Genomic DNA, 16402 nt, shown 5'->3' on the forward strand with positions numbered 1-16402 from the left:
ATTATAGAGTTCAAAGATTCAGATTAAGTTCCAAAAATATAAATCCACGTTAACATTTTCAATAGACCAAATTAAAGAATCAAGCAATGAACTTAAAAAGTTTTCCAAATTATATTATTCTAAGTAATTTTAAGTTGACACATTAAAAATTGAAATATAATTTTTTTAACTTAACAGTTTTTAAATTAGAAGTTAAATTATTTTTAATTTTAAATAGTCTAGGCATCCTTCAAAAGCTTTAAAATTTTATTTCAAAATCTTGAAAAATCTAGAAGTGCTTTTAAATTTTTCCAAAATCTCAATCATTTTTGAATTTTTTCTATAACTTTTATAAAATCCTTCAAATTAAAAAAAAATCAAATTTGAATTTATAAATAACAATAGAACATTTATTATTTGTGAAAGACTACAAAAGAATAAAAGTTTTCTTAAGATTTTTAGGAAAATTGAAAATAATTTTTCACTTTGAAAAATTATTGTAACAGAAAGATTAAGAAGATTTTAAGAGATTTCAAAAATTATCAAAGAAGAACACGGAAGATTTTAAGGAATTTATTTCTGAAAATTAGTCAAATTTTTTCTACAAATAATAAGTGTTCAATTGTTATTTATGCATCAAAATTAACCATTTTACTTATAAATTAAACACTTTTTAAATAGAACAATTAAAATTGTAACGCTAAAAGTTTTCAAAAGTTCTTCGAAAATCTAAAGATTCAAAGCATTCTATGTAAAAAAATTCAGTTTCAAATTGTTTTCTTTTAAATATTTGGTTTCAATTCACTCGCCCTAAATGAACAGTGAAATATTGCTAAATATTAAATAAATATTCTTTTTCTACATTAAGAAATTGCAAATTAAATGGGATTATTATGGATTTATTTTTAAGTTGAAAATAGTAAAACGCACGTTTACATTTTTTAATAGCTGAAAAAATTAATAGAAATAATATATTAATAAATTTAATATAAAAAAAATAATATAAAGGAATACTTGAAACTCTGAATTAAAAATAGATTATGATAAATTATCAAAATTTGTATTTAAAAATAAAATTATCGGAATAAATGATATATTAATTTAAATTCTTATCAACACTTTCGGATTGAAATAGTTACAATCTGGAAATTCTCAAATTTTTAACGGATCTAGAATTGTTTAATCAAATCAATTATTGTTCAGATTTCTATACTTAGAGTACAGATCCCGGTTAGAAAATAAATTCACTGTTATTTCACGGTTTTCCCCGGTCCCATAAAATTTCCGGTTTTCCAGGTTTCCCGGTCCACCGGCCACCCTGAAATTATTTTTGAAATTGGTTTAAAACTTCTAAATAACTTTTTTTATGATTCAAATGTTTGCTTAAAGTTTTTTTAAATACTAAATAATTTACAAAAATTGCTTAAAACTCTTCCAGATTTTTTCTCGATTACTTTGAAATGTTTTAAAATTATTTCTTGAACAAAATTTTAGAAATTAAAAAATAATTAAAAATTTTCCTAGGCATCTTAAGTAATATTTTTTGTCTCAAAACGTTTCAAAATTCCTAAAAAGCTTCTAAATTTTTTGTTCGAAATCTGCACAAATCTAAACTTCCTTTTAAATTTTAAGAAAACTTTTCAAATTTAAATTTATTTTTGAATCTTTTAAAAACTTCTACACCTACTATATATCTTAAAATAATTGAGCTTTTCCTCAACTTAAATAAAATCCCGCAATCAAAAGCGAAAACCTTAAAACCTTTCATATTATTATTTTTTGGAAATATTTTGAAACCTTTTTAATTATTTTCCTACAATTACTTTTTCAAAATAAAATATATTTTGAAATTTTCCCAGGAATCCTACAAAAAATTTTGCATTATTTTGAGAGATTTTCAAATCCTTAAAACCCTTCAAATTGTTTGGTTCAATAGCTTCAAAAATTTACATTTTGTTAAACAAATTTTTAAATCTTTGCAAATTTTAAATGATTTTTGAATCTTTTAATAAACTGCTAATCCTACTAAATATCTTTTAAAATATGTAATTTGATTTGAATATTAAATATTCTCCTAAAATTATTTTTTTTTTAAATGACATTTTTTTAAATGCTCACAAGAATTTTACAAACATTTTTGTATAATAATTTAAATTGAAGGTTCCCGTGAAAAATTCAAGAACAAATTATGCAATTAGCATAAGCTAGAGGTCCTTAATGATTTCATCCAATAAAATATCTGCATACTGTCTATAATTATACTTGACGAGGAATGTATTAATACGAATGGAGCAATGTTTGCTTTTCGATTTTTTGAGTTTGAAAAATAATACAGATATTACTTTTGTTAGACATTGTTTCTGTAAAAATAGTAAGTATTTAAAATAAGTATTATTATAAGAATTGCATAAAAAGTAGTTTACTCAAACAATATTTTATAATAAAATTTATTTGTATAAAAAGTATATAACAGAAAAAGTATTGCATCAAATTTCCGCGAAATTGGCATTCTTTCAAACAAGGAAGTATCTATCACAAAGATATTTAAAAATAATCATTTTCCTCAAACTTCTCTAAAACAACTCATACTTTGGAGTAGCCTTCTATTTTCTATAAACCAGACATAAAAATTAAACCAACCCTCCTAAAAACTAGCAAAAATGGATAAAAATTCAGATTTGCACAAAATTCAAAAAATTTTCAACAAAAAAAAAAAGAACACGTCTGCTTTTCCTAACCTTTAAAATAACGTCAACTGTCAAGGAAGTGGTCTTCAAGGCCAAAAAATGTTTGAAATTAAATCCAGACTATATTACTCGAATTAGAGCTTAAGTTGAAATAACTGAAATAATACTGACAAGGTTGTTATTGCGATGCAAAAATAATGCGGAATTGTCGACCGGGTGACCTTCTGTAATTTGTGAAGAAAATAAATAATACTAACCTACTTGTGCGACGTGTATCTTGTTAAGCTGACCTCTGCTATAATTTTCGGGATTCCTGAAGGATCGTAGGACAACCCGACCATGTTGAACAATACGATAAGCTGCTGTTCGAATCGACATCTCCTCGGGGGCAACAACAGCCCAACGGGCTAGCCCGGGTCCCAACAGCAGTGCCTTCGCCGAAGAAGGCAAATTTGCAAAAAGGATCTCAATTTTCGCTACCACTTTTTTTCCCTTTCGTTGTTCTTACACTGCTACGCACTAAATTTCGATAATTTTATATCAACATTACGTCCCCAGGATATACATTGAAGATCAAAATACATCCCATCCTAATGTGAAATTCCGCGATTTTTCAGTCTTTGAGATGTGCTGCTTCTAGTGGCTGCAGGTGAAACCTTCAGGGGAGTACACCAGTCGCAAGGTGGCGCTAACTTACTGTTCTAGGTTCAATTCCGCGAAAATTCAAACGGGATAAATTTGTTTTCAGAACTGTCTCTATTTTTTACACTGAATAGTGGCATTTTTAACTAATAAAGATAACTTTACGAACCAAAAATGATATAGTTCAAATTTGAACCAAAAAGATGAATTTTCAAATTAGACAAAAATTATATTAGATCGATTAGACACAATTAAATAGATTATTATTGATTTTTTGTTTAAATGTTTAGATTTATTGTTTAATCATTATTGTCTTATTAATTAATTATTAATAATAAGATTATTTAGGTTAGATAAATTTTTTTTTTAATTAGCTCGGTTATTTGTACAAAATACATGAATTTTCAAACAAAAAAAGAAGTCAACCAAAAATGGAACATTTAAATTTTCATATAAAAGAATAGATTTCTTAACAAAATAGTTGAATTTTCAAAATAAGAAATTAATTTACAACTAACAATGATCAATTTTCAGTAAAAAAGGAATTTTATACAAAAAAGGAATAACGAAGTTTCAACGAAATAGTATTTTAATTTTCAACCAAACAAAATGAATTTTCTATAAAATAAAACGTACTTTCAAAAAAATAGATAACTTTTCAACCAAAAATTGTATAGTTACATTTACAGTAAAAAATTTTTTTAACAAAAACAAACTTTTTTCAACACAATACTTTAATTTTCATGTAAAAAAGATACATTTAAAAGAATGGAATAGTTATTTATTCAGCCTCAAAAAATCTAATTTTCCGTAAAAAAACAAACGTTTTTTTAACATAATAGTTCAATATTCGATGAAAGAAATTAATTTTTAAGTAAAAATTTATTTTCAACCAAACAAAAAAAAACGAATTTTGAACATAATAAATCATTTTAACCAAATACAGGAATTCACAAACAAAAAGAATAATATTCTACCAAAAAAGACGAGTTAAAAAAAGTACATGAATTTTCAATGGAAAAAACGGATTTTTTCGAAAACAGTTAAGGTTTTATCAAAAATTAATTATTCACATAAAATGAAATTCTTAATTTTCCCAGTAATATTAACTATTTCTATTATCTTTTAACCTTCCAAAATCTAAATTTTGTTTTCAATTTATTGAATGAATGAATTTATTCAAACGATTTTTTATTTTGAAAAATTAATTTTTTAAGCAAATTTACAAATATTTCAAAAATTTTAAAATATTTCTAAACATAAAAAAATCTGGAATATTTTAAGGTCATTTGTTTTATTGAAAAAGATTTTTTAAACATTTGAGGAAAACCCATAATCATTTTGAAACATGTTTTGAAGTTTAGAAACAATTTCAAGAATAATTTAAAATATAAAGATCTATCAAAAAACTAAAAACAAAATCTTCATTTATAAAGACTTCGAAATAAGAGTTTGAAGCTTTTGCAGGATCTTGAAAGGTTTTAAGATAAGAAAACAAATTTCCTAAGATTTCTGCGAAAACTTCAAATGAATTTTAAGAGAATATTTAAAAATATTTTAACACATTTCAAAAGATTTCCAAAATTGTTCAAAACTAATCTGGAGGATTTTAGGAAAATTTGGTTAATTTTGAAAAATTTTGTGAAATATTTTTATCTGAAATTAAGTAAAATTTTATAAAATACTTTTTATAAATTTTCCAAGTACTTTGTCGACAAATTTGTAATTCTTAAAAATATTTCTGAAATTGGTTAAGAAACCAAGAAAAAGTTTATTTATATAACCTTATAAACAATTAAACTAATAGGGGCCGTTCAAGTATTACGTAAGTACGATTTCCGCTATGCTTGACCCCCCCCCCCCCCACCCATCCATTGAAAGCATATTTTTGCATTACGAATATACAAGCATTAAAATGCAATTGTTTAGTTGAAAATTATTGTTTTATTTTAGGTTTGAACTATCATAATTTAAAATTCATCATTATACATGAAAATGTAACTATTTTTTCAAAAATTCGTCTTTTTTGGCAGAAAATAAATTAACCTTCCTGGTTAAGCATTAATCTTGTTCGAATTTTCATTTTGCATTAAAAAGTATTATTGATGATGCTAGTTAAATTTAAAGAACAATAAATAAATTTTTCAATTTTGAATTCTTAGCCGGGGAATCCCACGAATTTTCGAATGAACAATGCAGCCAACAATAAACTATTTCGATCTGCGAAAATTACATCACGTGCTATGTAATGCTTTATTAATTTTTCTTATCTTGAAATCTCATAAACTTTAATAATCTTTTACAAGTTTTTTCAACTTTTAAATATTAGTTTAACTTATCTGGGGTGAAAAAGTGCTGCCAATTAAAACAAAAGGAACTATGTATCTAGGGACATTTAGGAACACCGGAAACCTAACCTAAAACTTATTTGGACAGCCGCGTGCACACCGCTGGCGGTTTTGTATATCTTTAGTAAACAATTATTTCTTATTTACACAGAAAGATATTCCAGGTTAAAAATAAAGACTTTCCACTTATATTTGCCCCGTTGAGCAAAAAAAAATTAATGTTTCCGCAGAATCAATTTTATCCTAAATACAACCAATCATGGAAAATTCCAGTTTTTTTTAATTGAGAGAGGGGGTATTTAATAATCTATATATCTGTTTTTTCGGACAAAGGTGCGGGTACTGTTCGCTGTAATTACGGGATTGAACTATAATGAAGTGATAAAATAATGGATCGTCCAGGTTAGGTTTTTCGTTGTCGTCCGGACAAAGTCTCGCCTCACAGACAGTCTGACAGCTGACTCAGCTTGACAGCAGCTGATGCAGCTGATTGGCGAGGCAAAGGAGGAAGTTTCCACCTCCACCTCTTTATGTGCTCTGCTCCAAAGTCTCATAACACTTGAACCTAGCGAAAGAACGTGGTGAAATCGAAGAACAATAGAAAGGATGGCGCCAACACTTAGCAAATTTGTCGACAAAAGGACCGCTGCTGGTGCTCTGACTGTCACAGCATTGATCTGGTTCTTGAAAAGAAGGAGCAAAAAACGATTCGTCAAATCCAAGTATGTATTTCACAACTGTCAGTGCTAATTCCACTGAAATCTCCTCTCATAACGAAACTGGTAATTAAAGTCCTTGCAAAGCACTCGCATGTCACAATCATTCTCCGACGTAATCTGCATTTTCCTCACTTTACGAATTCGCCTTTGATTATGTCTTTGCAGAAATGCCTGGCCTGCCAACGACATCCACTATGTCATCAAAGAGGTATGAATAATTATTAAAAATTATATTTAAAAACCAGACAGTCACTGCGCTACTCGCTTTGTTTTCCTATATCACTTTTTAAGATAAAAAGATCTCTTTAGTAACTTCTGTCAATAAATACAAATAAAGATTATTTTTTTAATTTACCCTGCATTTTTTAAAAATTGTTTTTAATTCACCTTGAATTTTTAGGAATTTCTCTCAATTTACTTGAATTTTATTTAATTCGTTGATGATTTATTTTGTTTCCATTCATTTAAATTCTGTTGATTTTTTTTCGCATTTTATAATAAATCTTATTAAGTTATCCTGCATTTTTATTAATGCACCCTGAATTTTATGGAATCGTTTTCAATTCACTTCGATTTTTTTTAATTCGCCTTGAATTTTTATAAATGTCATAAAGTTCTCATTTTCGTTAAGTTTCTCTAAATTCACTCGGATTTTATTTAATTTGTTGATTTTTTAAAATGATTTTTTTCCATTCATTGAAATACTGTTGATATTGTTTCTTTTTTATTATATTTTAATGACCGTTTTTTAAAATTTGTTTACATTTCTTGAAATTTATTAACTCTTGCTGGATTCTTTTAAATCCACTTTAATTATTCTGAATTGTTTTTACCACTTCCTTCAATGGAAATTCTGATTTTTTTTTTCAATTAGCCTTGAATTTTGATGAATTTGATCAAATTCTGCTCATTTTCCTGATTTTTTCAATATTTTATTTTTAATTCACCTTGAACTTTTAAGAATTTCATCGAATTATTCTCATTTTATTTTTTATTTCTCTAAATTCATCCTCTTACTATTGTTTCTTTTTATTATATTTTAATAAAATCTTGTTATGAAAAATGTCTGTTAAACAATTTTTTTTACTGAAATCAATGGAATATTTTGGATAATATAATTTTTCTGAAATCATTTGAATTAGTTTGAAATTCACTCGGAATTCTTATTAGTTTATTTTAAATTCTTTTAAATTCTTTTTAATTGTTTGATATTCTCTAGAATTTTTTTAACTATGAATTTTTTTCAATTCATTTGATTCTTTTGAATTGTTTTGAATTGGCATTTATTTCAATTGAAATTCTTAATTTTCTTTTAATTCACCTTGAATTTTTATTAATTTCATCCAATTCTTCTGATTTCCTATAAATTTCTCGAAATTCTCTCAAAATTGATTTAATTCGTTGGTTAAAAAAAATTTTAATTTCTTGCATACTGTTAAATTCACCCTACATTTGGTTCACTCCCATTTTACTAAATTTAATGGAAATGGTTTGATTTTTAAAACTGTGCTCAATATTATATTCAATATATATTCTTTAAAATTCTTATGAATTGCATCTGAATTATTTTTAATTCTTTGGAATTCTCTTGATTTTTTTAAAATTTACCTTAAATATTGATGAATTTTATCGAATTCTTCTCATTTTCGTTTAATTTATCTAAATTCACTCGAATGTTATTAATTTCGTTGATTTATTTTTTATTATTTTTTTCCATTCATTTAAATTCTCTTGATATTGTTTCTTTTTAGTATATTTTAATAAATCATTTATATATTTTGGATAATTTAACTTTTATAAAACCATTTGAATTCATTTTTAATTCATCCTGAATTCTTTTACATTCTTTTGAATTATATGAAATTCTCTTAATTTTTTTAACCCTACCTGTATTCTTTTAAATTCACTTGAATTCTTTCAATTGCAATTTTTAATTTTCGTTTAATTCACCTTGAATTTTAATGGATTTCGTTAATTTCTGATCATTCCCCTTAAATTTATCGAAATTCTCTCGATATTTATTCAATTCTTTAAATTAAAAAATTTTTTAAATTGATTTAAATTCTGTTAAATTCGTCCTAAATTTAGTTCACTCCCATTTTACGGAATTCGATGGAAATTTTTTGATTTTTGAAACTTTGTTCGATATTATATTATATATAAATATTCTTTCAAATTCTTTTAATTTCATTAAAATCTCTTGAATTCTTCTAAATTCCTTCAAATTTTACTGAAATCAGTTGGAATATTTGAATTTATTAAATTGGTCTCAATTCCTTTGAATTAATTTCGAATTCACCCTGAATTCTTATATTCATTTATCCTGAAATATTTTGTTAATTGTTTGAAATTCTCTTCATTTTTTCAAAAAATACCCTGGATTTTGTTGAGTTCACTTGAAATTTTTTTAATTGTTTTCAATTCACTTGTGTGTTTTTTAATTCTTCTTGAATGTTTATGATTGTTAAAAAATGCACCCATATTTGATTGAATTCGTTTTTTTTTTAATTTCATTTTTTTTAATTCACCTAAATTCTGTTGAATTCGGCCTGAATTTTATTCACTTGCATTGTGCGCAATTCAATGCAAATTTTTAGATTTTAAAAATTACATTCAAATTTATTCTTTCACATTTGTATGAATTTCATCAAAGCATCTTAAATTCTTCTAAATGCACTCCAATTTTAATTAAATCGGAGGAATATTTTGAGTTTTCTAATTTGTTTTCAATTCATTTAGAATTAACCCTGAATCATTACTAATTTATCCTGATTTTTTTTATTCTGTAAGATTCTGATAAATATTTTTAATTTACATTTTTTCCTTAATTTTTTTTAATTGTTATCAGTGCACTTGATTCTTTTTACTTTGAATGTGTATGATTTTGTGTCAATCCATCAAAGAACCTGGATTTTATTGATAAAAAGAAGGGAGAAAATTCCAATTCTGGAGTTTGTATCTGTACTTTGGAACCTGTTATTTTACAAAAAAAGTGTAGATGCAATTTCGATGAAGTCTAAAAAAATGTAATGGCATAGCCCCGATAGGTCATAGTTATGGCCACCCAAAGTTGATTACTTTTGACGACATAAGTGATTCAAGATAAAAAGTTGCAGGACAAGAAATTATGCGTGAATCCCAATAAAATATAATATTCTAGTCTCCATAGGTCAAGAGTTACGACTCTTAAATAAAAACATTTTTTTTTCTGTTTCGAACTGTGTATAACCTAAACAGTTTGTTTTCTCCTACAGAAAAACGTTGAGAGAATAAATGATAAAGGACTAAATTTAGCCTAAAATAAAAAATAAAATGATTTAGCTTTTATAGGTCACGAGTTTTTTTCGGAAGGCATATATTCATTTGTAGTTAATTACAAGTACATATTTTTGTTTCCTTTTTTGTTAAAAAAAAAAAACAATCCATTTTTCAACCATTATTTAAGTAATACGCTTCACACTGTCTTCCAGAATACCTGATTTCGAAAGTAAATCAATAAAAAATGTATAAAATTACTGATTTTTTATTTATTTTGCATAAAAATTGTTGTTGAAGGGGTTAGTTTCATAACGTTGTGTTATTTAATGTTAGGAATACCAAAAATTGATAATGTAATCATCGCAGAGAAAACAATTATTGTTAATTGTTGATAATAAAAGAATATGTAAACAAATGAATCAAGCATTTATTAAATTAATTCTTTCATCACTTGCATTATTACGTAATTAATTCGTTTATATATTCTTTTATTACCAACAATTAACAATAATTGCTTCCTCTGCTATGATTAGTTTATCAATATTTTGCCATTAATTACTTTCAACAACAGATAGTCTGGAGGTAATGTTCTCAAAGTAAATGTATAAAATGTGCACACAGTTGATAGTGTGAAGCCTATTATTAAAACAACGTTTGAACAATTTATATTTAAAAAAAGGAGAAAAAAGTGTACTTATAATACAGAGCCTTCCGAACGGAATAGTTCAAAGTTTTATGGTCATAATTCGTCATCTACAAAAGAAAAAACATTTTTTATTTTATGCAAACTTTATTTACTGTTATTTATTTTCTTAACGTTTTTCTGCAGGACATGTATGAAACGAGCAGTTTTGAACCAACTTTTTCGGTTACAAATAGCTCAAAATAGCTAAAAAAAATTATGTTTCTTAAAAATGGTCATAACTCTTGACCTATGGTGACTAGAAGATTATATTTTATTAGTAGTAGGAATTTCATCGAATATTCTAATTTCCTTTGAATTTCTCTGAATTCACTCAAATCTTATTTAATTCCTTTTTTTTTATTAAAGTTTTTTTTCAATTCATTTAAATTCTGTTGATATTGCTTTTTTCTTAAATTTTTTAAATTCACTTACATTTTTTAATTTCTTCAAATGCTTATAAATTTAATCAAAGTCATTTTCTCCTGAATTCTTTTGAATTGCTTTCAATTCACTTGAATTTTTAAAAATTTAATTTGAATTTGTATGAATTTCATCAGGGGAATATTTTGAATATCTTAGTTTTTCTAAAATCATTTGAATTCATTTAAAATTCACCCTTAATTCTTATTCATTTATCCTGAATTATTTCACTTTCTTTCGAGCAGTTTGGAGTGGAATTTTAAATTCTGTTGTAATCCTTCTGAAGTATGTTCATGACCATTTTATTGGAAATTTTGTGATTAAAAAAAATTAGTTTTATTCATTTTTTTCATTTTTGCTCCAATTAATTGAATGCATTTGTAGTTTGTCCTTTATTTTCAATAACTTATCCTGAATATTTTTCAATTCTTTCGAAATTTTTTGAATTTGTTAATTTTACACCGAATTGGGTGAGTTCACCTGAATTCTTCTGAATTGTTTTCAATTCACTTGATTTTTTTAGTTATTTTAAACCTGATTGAATTTGTTGGTTCAAAAAAAAAAAATTAATTCACTGAAATCTTGATGAATTTGCCCTGAATTCTGTTCACTATTATTTTACGCAATTAAATTAAAATTTCTTGTTTGTTATTTTAAATTGTATTCAATTATATTTTTTCAAATTCGTATGAATTTTATCAGTCTTGAATTCTTCTAAATTCACTCCAATTTCACTGAAAACTGTTTAGTATTTTTTTATTTTCTTACCTCATTTGAATTTATTTTAAATTCTCGCTGAGTTATTTTTAATTCTTTGGAATTCACTTAAATTGTTCTAAATTTAAAATTCAACATACACTTTTATAAATATGGCCGAATTCATTTTATTTTCCTAAAATTTCTCTAAATTCGCTCGGATTTGATCAAATCCGTAGGTTTTTTAAATTTGATTTTGAATTCATTTAAATTCTGTTGATATAGTTTCTATTCAGCATATATTAATAAAAGCTTCTTTTAATATTTGAAAAATTTTGTTTACAAATTTTTGTAACGGATCAGTTGAATATTTTGGATATTTTCATTTTTCTAAAGTAATTTAAATTAATTTGAAATTCACCCTGAATTCTTATTAATTTATCCTGAATTCTTTTACATTATTTCCAATTATTATCTCATTTTCTTTCTTAGATTTGTAAAAAAATTTTAAATTATATTCTTTCAATTTTTTATGAATTTCATCAGTCTCTTGAATTTTTCTTTATTCACTTCAATTTTACTGAAATCAAAGGGATTTTTTGGATTTTATAAACTTTTTTCAACTCATTTGAGAGGCCCTTCATAAATCTCGTGACGTGTTCTTCATTTGTTTAAATAAAGATGGGAACACAATTTTCCTGAAGTGAAAAAGGATACAATGATATAAACAAAAGAATTGATTTAGAATTCACTCTGAATGCTTATTAATTTATTCTGAATTCATTTTGAAATTTTTTGGAATTAAAAAAAATTGTTCATGGAATTCTTTTGAATAGGCTTTAATTCTTCTGAATTCACTCAATTTAAATTCATCCTGAATTCTTTTAGGGACAGTATTTAAATTACGTAACAGCTCGTTGTTGGCGGGAGGGTGGGGGGGGGGGCTTCTTTAATTTACGTCATTTTTTGTGATTTCGAAAATGAAACAAATAACTCGCTGAAATTGTACAGAAAGTTTATAAGAATTAAACTTTAGGCGCCAAAAAAACAGAATGTAAGTAACATGACTGTATGAAAAAGTGTTCCGTTACTTGATTTTTGATTACAAAATGGACAATTGACAATTTTTCAGAATGAACTATAATTCAGATGTTGTCATTAGCAAATCAAGACTGTAGATTGCTTTTGTAGAACTAAATTCAATACTTCCCCTCAAGCGTATGGGTTTTCAATTCTCTATTTTACAATTTTCATTCTAAAATTGTAAAATACACTTCTGATGATTAAGTCCAGGTATTCCCTTAGTAAATATATAAGACATTATTTCGGCGGACTGTTGATGATGTAATGAAACCGAACCAAAGTCGAGAGCTTCCTGGACGAAATTATGCCGTATATATGTATGTTTTGTTTTTGAAGAATATTATCTTATGCTTCAAAAACAAAACATACAGATATACGGCATAATTTTGTCCAGGAAGCTCTCGACTTTGGTTCGATTTCATTACTAATTAAATATTTTGCTTCTTTTGCGGCTTTAGTCAATTCTATGTATTTGGTTGTTGATAACGTAGACTTTTTTTTAGCTACAATTCATTGCAGTTTGCGATGACAGGTGTTGAACTAGTTTAGAAAGTTGACTGAAAATGCAATATCCAGCCGAGTTCAAACGCCCAAATACATCAGAACAAATCTTAAAATGTCTTCCGCGTATCCACTTTTCGAGATCTTCATGAATCCATCATTTTGGCGAAATTCTATTTCCAGGCAAGATTTCAACTTACCTGCATTTTTTATTTTTAAATAAGAGTTGCTTAACTTCGGAGATCCAATCAAGGTCGGTTGAGATAATTCAAATATCATCAACATACGTTGCGACTATGATCAATTTGGCTTATCAGTTGCCAATGTAGACACACGTGTCTGTAATTAAAGACTTTGGAATTTCACTAGCATTTTTGAAGCTAATTGGACACATCCATGTACATATCTTCGTCTAATTTTCCGTTCACAAATGCCATAGTGACATCTAATTAATGAACGACCATGTCGTTTTCAACAGCGAGAGACTTTTATTTTCAACCCTTTGCAAGCAGCCAGGCTTTTCTTCGTTCTAGAATTCCTTCATCATTAAACTTGTTTCTGAGTATAAATCTGCATCCTATTACACTTCGCTGTTCCGTTTGATCAGGTATCACCCACGCGCCGTTCTTGATAAGAGCTTCAAATTCATCTTGTATTGCACTTATCCATTCTTAAGCTTCCCTTCCACTGAGGGCTTCTTTCAAGGGTATTTCAGCACTGTTAACGAATTCTAAATGCTCTTCTTGAAGAGCTATGCCAACATTGCACGTATTGTATTTGATCGTTGTACACATATGACACTTGAACGGAAAGTACTAGTTTTTTTTTTATTGCCGTGGTCTTGCTGTGTCCCCTTCTTCCTGAATTTCTAAGTGTTTTCACTTTTGCTACTACTTGCTATCATTGCATAAGAGGTGACATCATTTTGATATCCGACTCAGGAAGATCAGCACGCGATTCTATTACACATCGAAAGTTTTCAAAGCTTGATGTTAAGCTGTGTAGTAACATGAATATTAGTTAGTCTTCGTTGATATTTACCTCGATTTCTTGAAGCTTGTCCATTGCGTCAAAAAAATCTCGCATGTCCTCTCTGACATCACCACCTTCCGTCATCTTGTGTAGACTCAACTTCTTCAGAAGAGTTGCTTTTCTTGCTGACCCTTTAAACTAATAAATGTTGTGCAATTTTTCCCAGACTTTTTTCGCAGTGTTGCACCCTTTTACCTATTTGAGCTCTGATGGATTGATGGCTAAAATCAAATAAGAGTGAGCCTTTCTGTCGGCAACATCCCAGGCTCTTGCTGCCCATTCAGATTCTACGATATCTTCCACCAAAGCTGGTCTAGCTTTTTCACCTACTTCCAAGTGTCGTTCTTTACTAATAAGGCTTTCACTTGGAGCTTCCAAGTATCAAAATTTCAATTTTCGATCACAACTTACGAAGTTTGGGCCAATAACCTGTTGTAACTTGATGGATCTTATCGGAATATCGAAAATATTAAACAGGATTAGTAACTGGTAAAATCATAGATTAAAACTAAATTCAATAAAATTGAAAGATTCAAATAAGTGAAAATCATGAGGAATCGGAAAATCAGGGACAAGTCAGAGACTTTTCTTGCTCAAGGAAAAGTCATGGATTTTGAAAAGAATCTTCCAAAAGTCAGGGAATTTCTAGAACCTATAACTTTCAAAGAGAGTAAAATTTTTTATTTTAATTTGAAATTGTTTTGTTATTATTCATATAAAATGATTTGCGGTAAACCTGATATAATATTCGTGTCAGTAATTTATTTGTCTTATATTTATATTTTTTATATTCGATTTTACCTGAAGATTATATTTATAGTTGTAAATTTTAATATTTGTTTGAAAATTCCACAAGTTTGTTAAAAAGTCATCCTTTTTGGTTGAGGATAAACTTTTTTATGAAAATTCGTCTTTTTGCTGTGAAATTTTAACTATTTTTGTACAAAATTGACTTTTAGTTTAAAATTCATATTTTGGTGTTTGAAATTTTCAACTGGAATCTTTTTTGGATGAAAATACAATTTTAAAAAAATTTTTTCTTTAATCAACAAAAAAATTTTGTTTTAATAAAAATTGCATCTTTCGTGGATAAAAAGCTAACTGTTTGGTTCAAAATTCAACAATTTTGTTAAAAAGTCATCCCTTTTGATTGCAAATTTACTTTTTGTTTAAAATTCATATTTTGGTGTTGAAAAGTCAACTGATATCTTTTTTGTTATAAAATTCAACAATCTTTGTGATAAATTATCTTTTTGACCTGAAAATTCGACTGTTTTAGTAGAAATTTGTAGAAAATGCAACTTTTTGGTATAAAGTTCAACAATTTTACTCAAATGTCATCCTTCTTGGTTTAAATTTCAACTGTTTTGTTCAAAATTCGACTATATCCTTGACAAATTACTTTTTATTTAAAATTCATATGTTTTAGTAGAAATTTCACCTTTCTTAGATAAAAAGGAAACTGTTAGGTTGAAAATTTAACCAATTTTTTTTTAAAGTCATGATTTTGGTTAGAAAATCAATTGTTTTGTTGCAAATTCTTCTTTTTCGGCTGAAACTTAAAGTGTTTACTTTTAAAACTTAGTTTTCTGTTTTACATTCATATTTTGATGATGAAAAGTCAGTTGAAATATTTTTTGGATGAAAATTGAATTCTTTTTTTTTTTGAAAATTTGACTTCTTGATTTAAAAATTTACCTGCTTTAGCAGAAGTTTGATCTGTCTTAGGATAAAAATGCAAGTATTTGGTTAAAAATTCAACAATTTTGTTAAAAAATCAATCTTTGTTGTTGAAGATTAAATTTTTCTTGCAAATTCGTCTTTTTGGGTTGAAAATGTAACTATTTTCTTAGAAAATTTAGTGTTTGCTTAAAATTCATATTTGGGGTTGAAAAATAAATTGAAATCTTTTTTTGGATGAAAACAAAATTTGTTTGAACATTTGTCTTCCATTTAAAACATCATCTATTTTAGTAAAAATGGAATCTTTCTTGAATAAAAACATTACTGTTTTGTTGAAAATTCAAAAATTTTGTAAAACATTCGTCTTTTTTTTATTGGAAATTCAATTGTTTTAGTAGAGATTTCAGCTTTCTTGGATAAAAACGGAACTATAGGGTTGTAAGTGCTTGAGGATTCAAGAATTTTGTTTGAAAAATTTAGTTGAACCACTTTGTTAAAAAATAATTTTTTTGCTGAAGATTTGTATTTTTAATTGAAAATTCATCTGTTTGGTTGAAAGTTTAACTATGTTGTTGAAACTTAATTTTTTTTTAAGATGGTGCATCTCTTTTGTTTAAAATCTAACTATTTTGCTGAATATTCGTTTTTTTTAAATTAATTTTTTTAATT

At 26.4% G+C, this 16402-nt stretch overlaps 2 protein-coding genes across 2 annotated transcripts in view; one reads left to right on the forward strand and one right to left on the reverse strand.

Annotated features, from left to right (window-relative positions):
• Positions 1-3290, reverse strand: part of LOC117168791 (serine/threonine-protein kinase PINK1, mitochondrial) — a 28308-nt gene extending 25018 nt beyond the window's left edge. The window contains exon 1 of the mRNA XM_033354596.1: positions 2924-3290. Within this exon, the coding sequence (XP_033210487.1) occupies positions 2924-3044 (121 nt within the window). The 5' untranslated portion in view covers positions 3045-3290. The remainder of the gene's footprint in view (positions 1-2923) is intronic.
• A 2447-nt stretch (positions 3291-5737) lies between these two features.
• The window catches only part of LOC117170076 (ATP-binding cassette sub-family D member 3), a 46483-nt gene continuing 35818 nt past the window's right edge, over positions 5738-16402 (forward strand). The window contains exons 1-3 of the mRNA XM_033356599.1: positions 5738-6378; positions 6541-6583; positions 14316-14539. Coding sequence (XP_033212490.1) covers positions 6263-6378; positions 6541-6583; positions 14316-14539 — 383 coding nt within the window. The 5' untranslated portion in view covers positions 5738-6262. The remainder of the gene's footprint in view (positions 6379-6540; positions 6584-14315; positions 14540-16402) is intronic.

Source organism: Belonocnema kinseyi, chromosome 3 (genome assembly GCF_010883055.1).
Source record: "Belonocnema kinseyi isolate 2016_QV_RU_SX_M_011 chromosome 3, B_treatae_v1, whole genome shotgun sequence".
NCBI classification, from domain to species: domain Eukaryota; kingdom Metazoa; phylum Arthropoda; class Insecta; order Hymenoptera; family Cynipidae; genus Belonocnema; species Belonocnema kinseyi.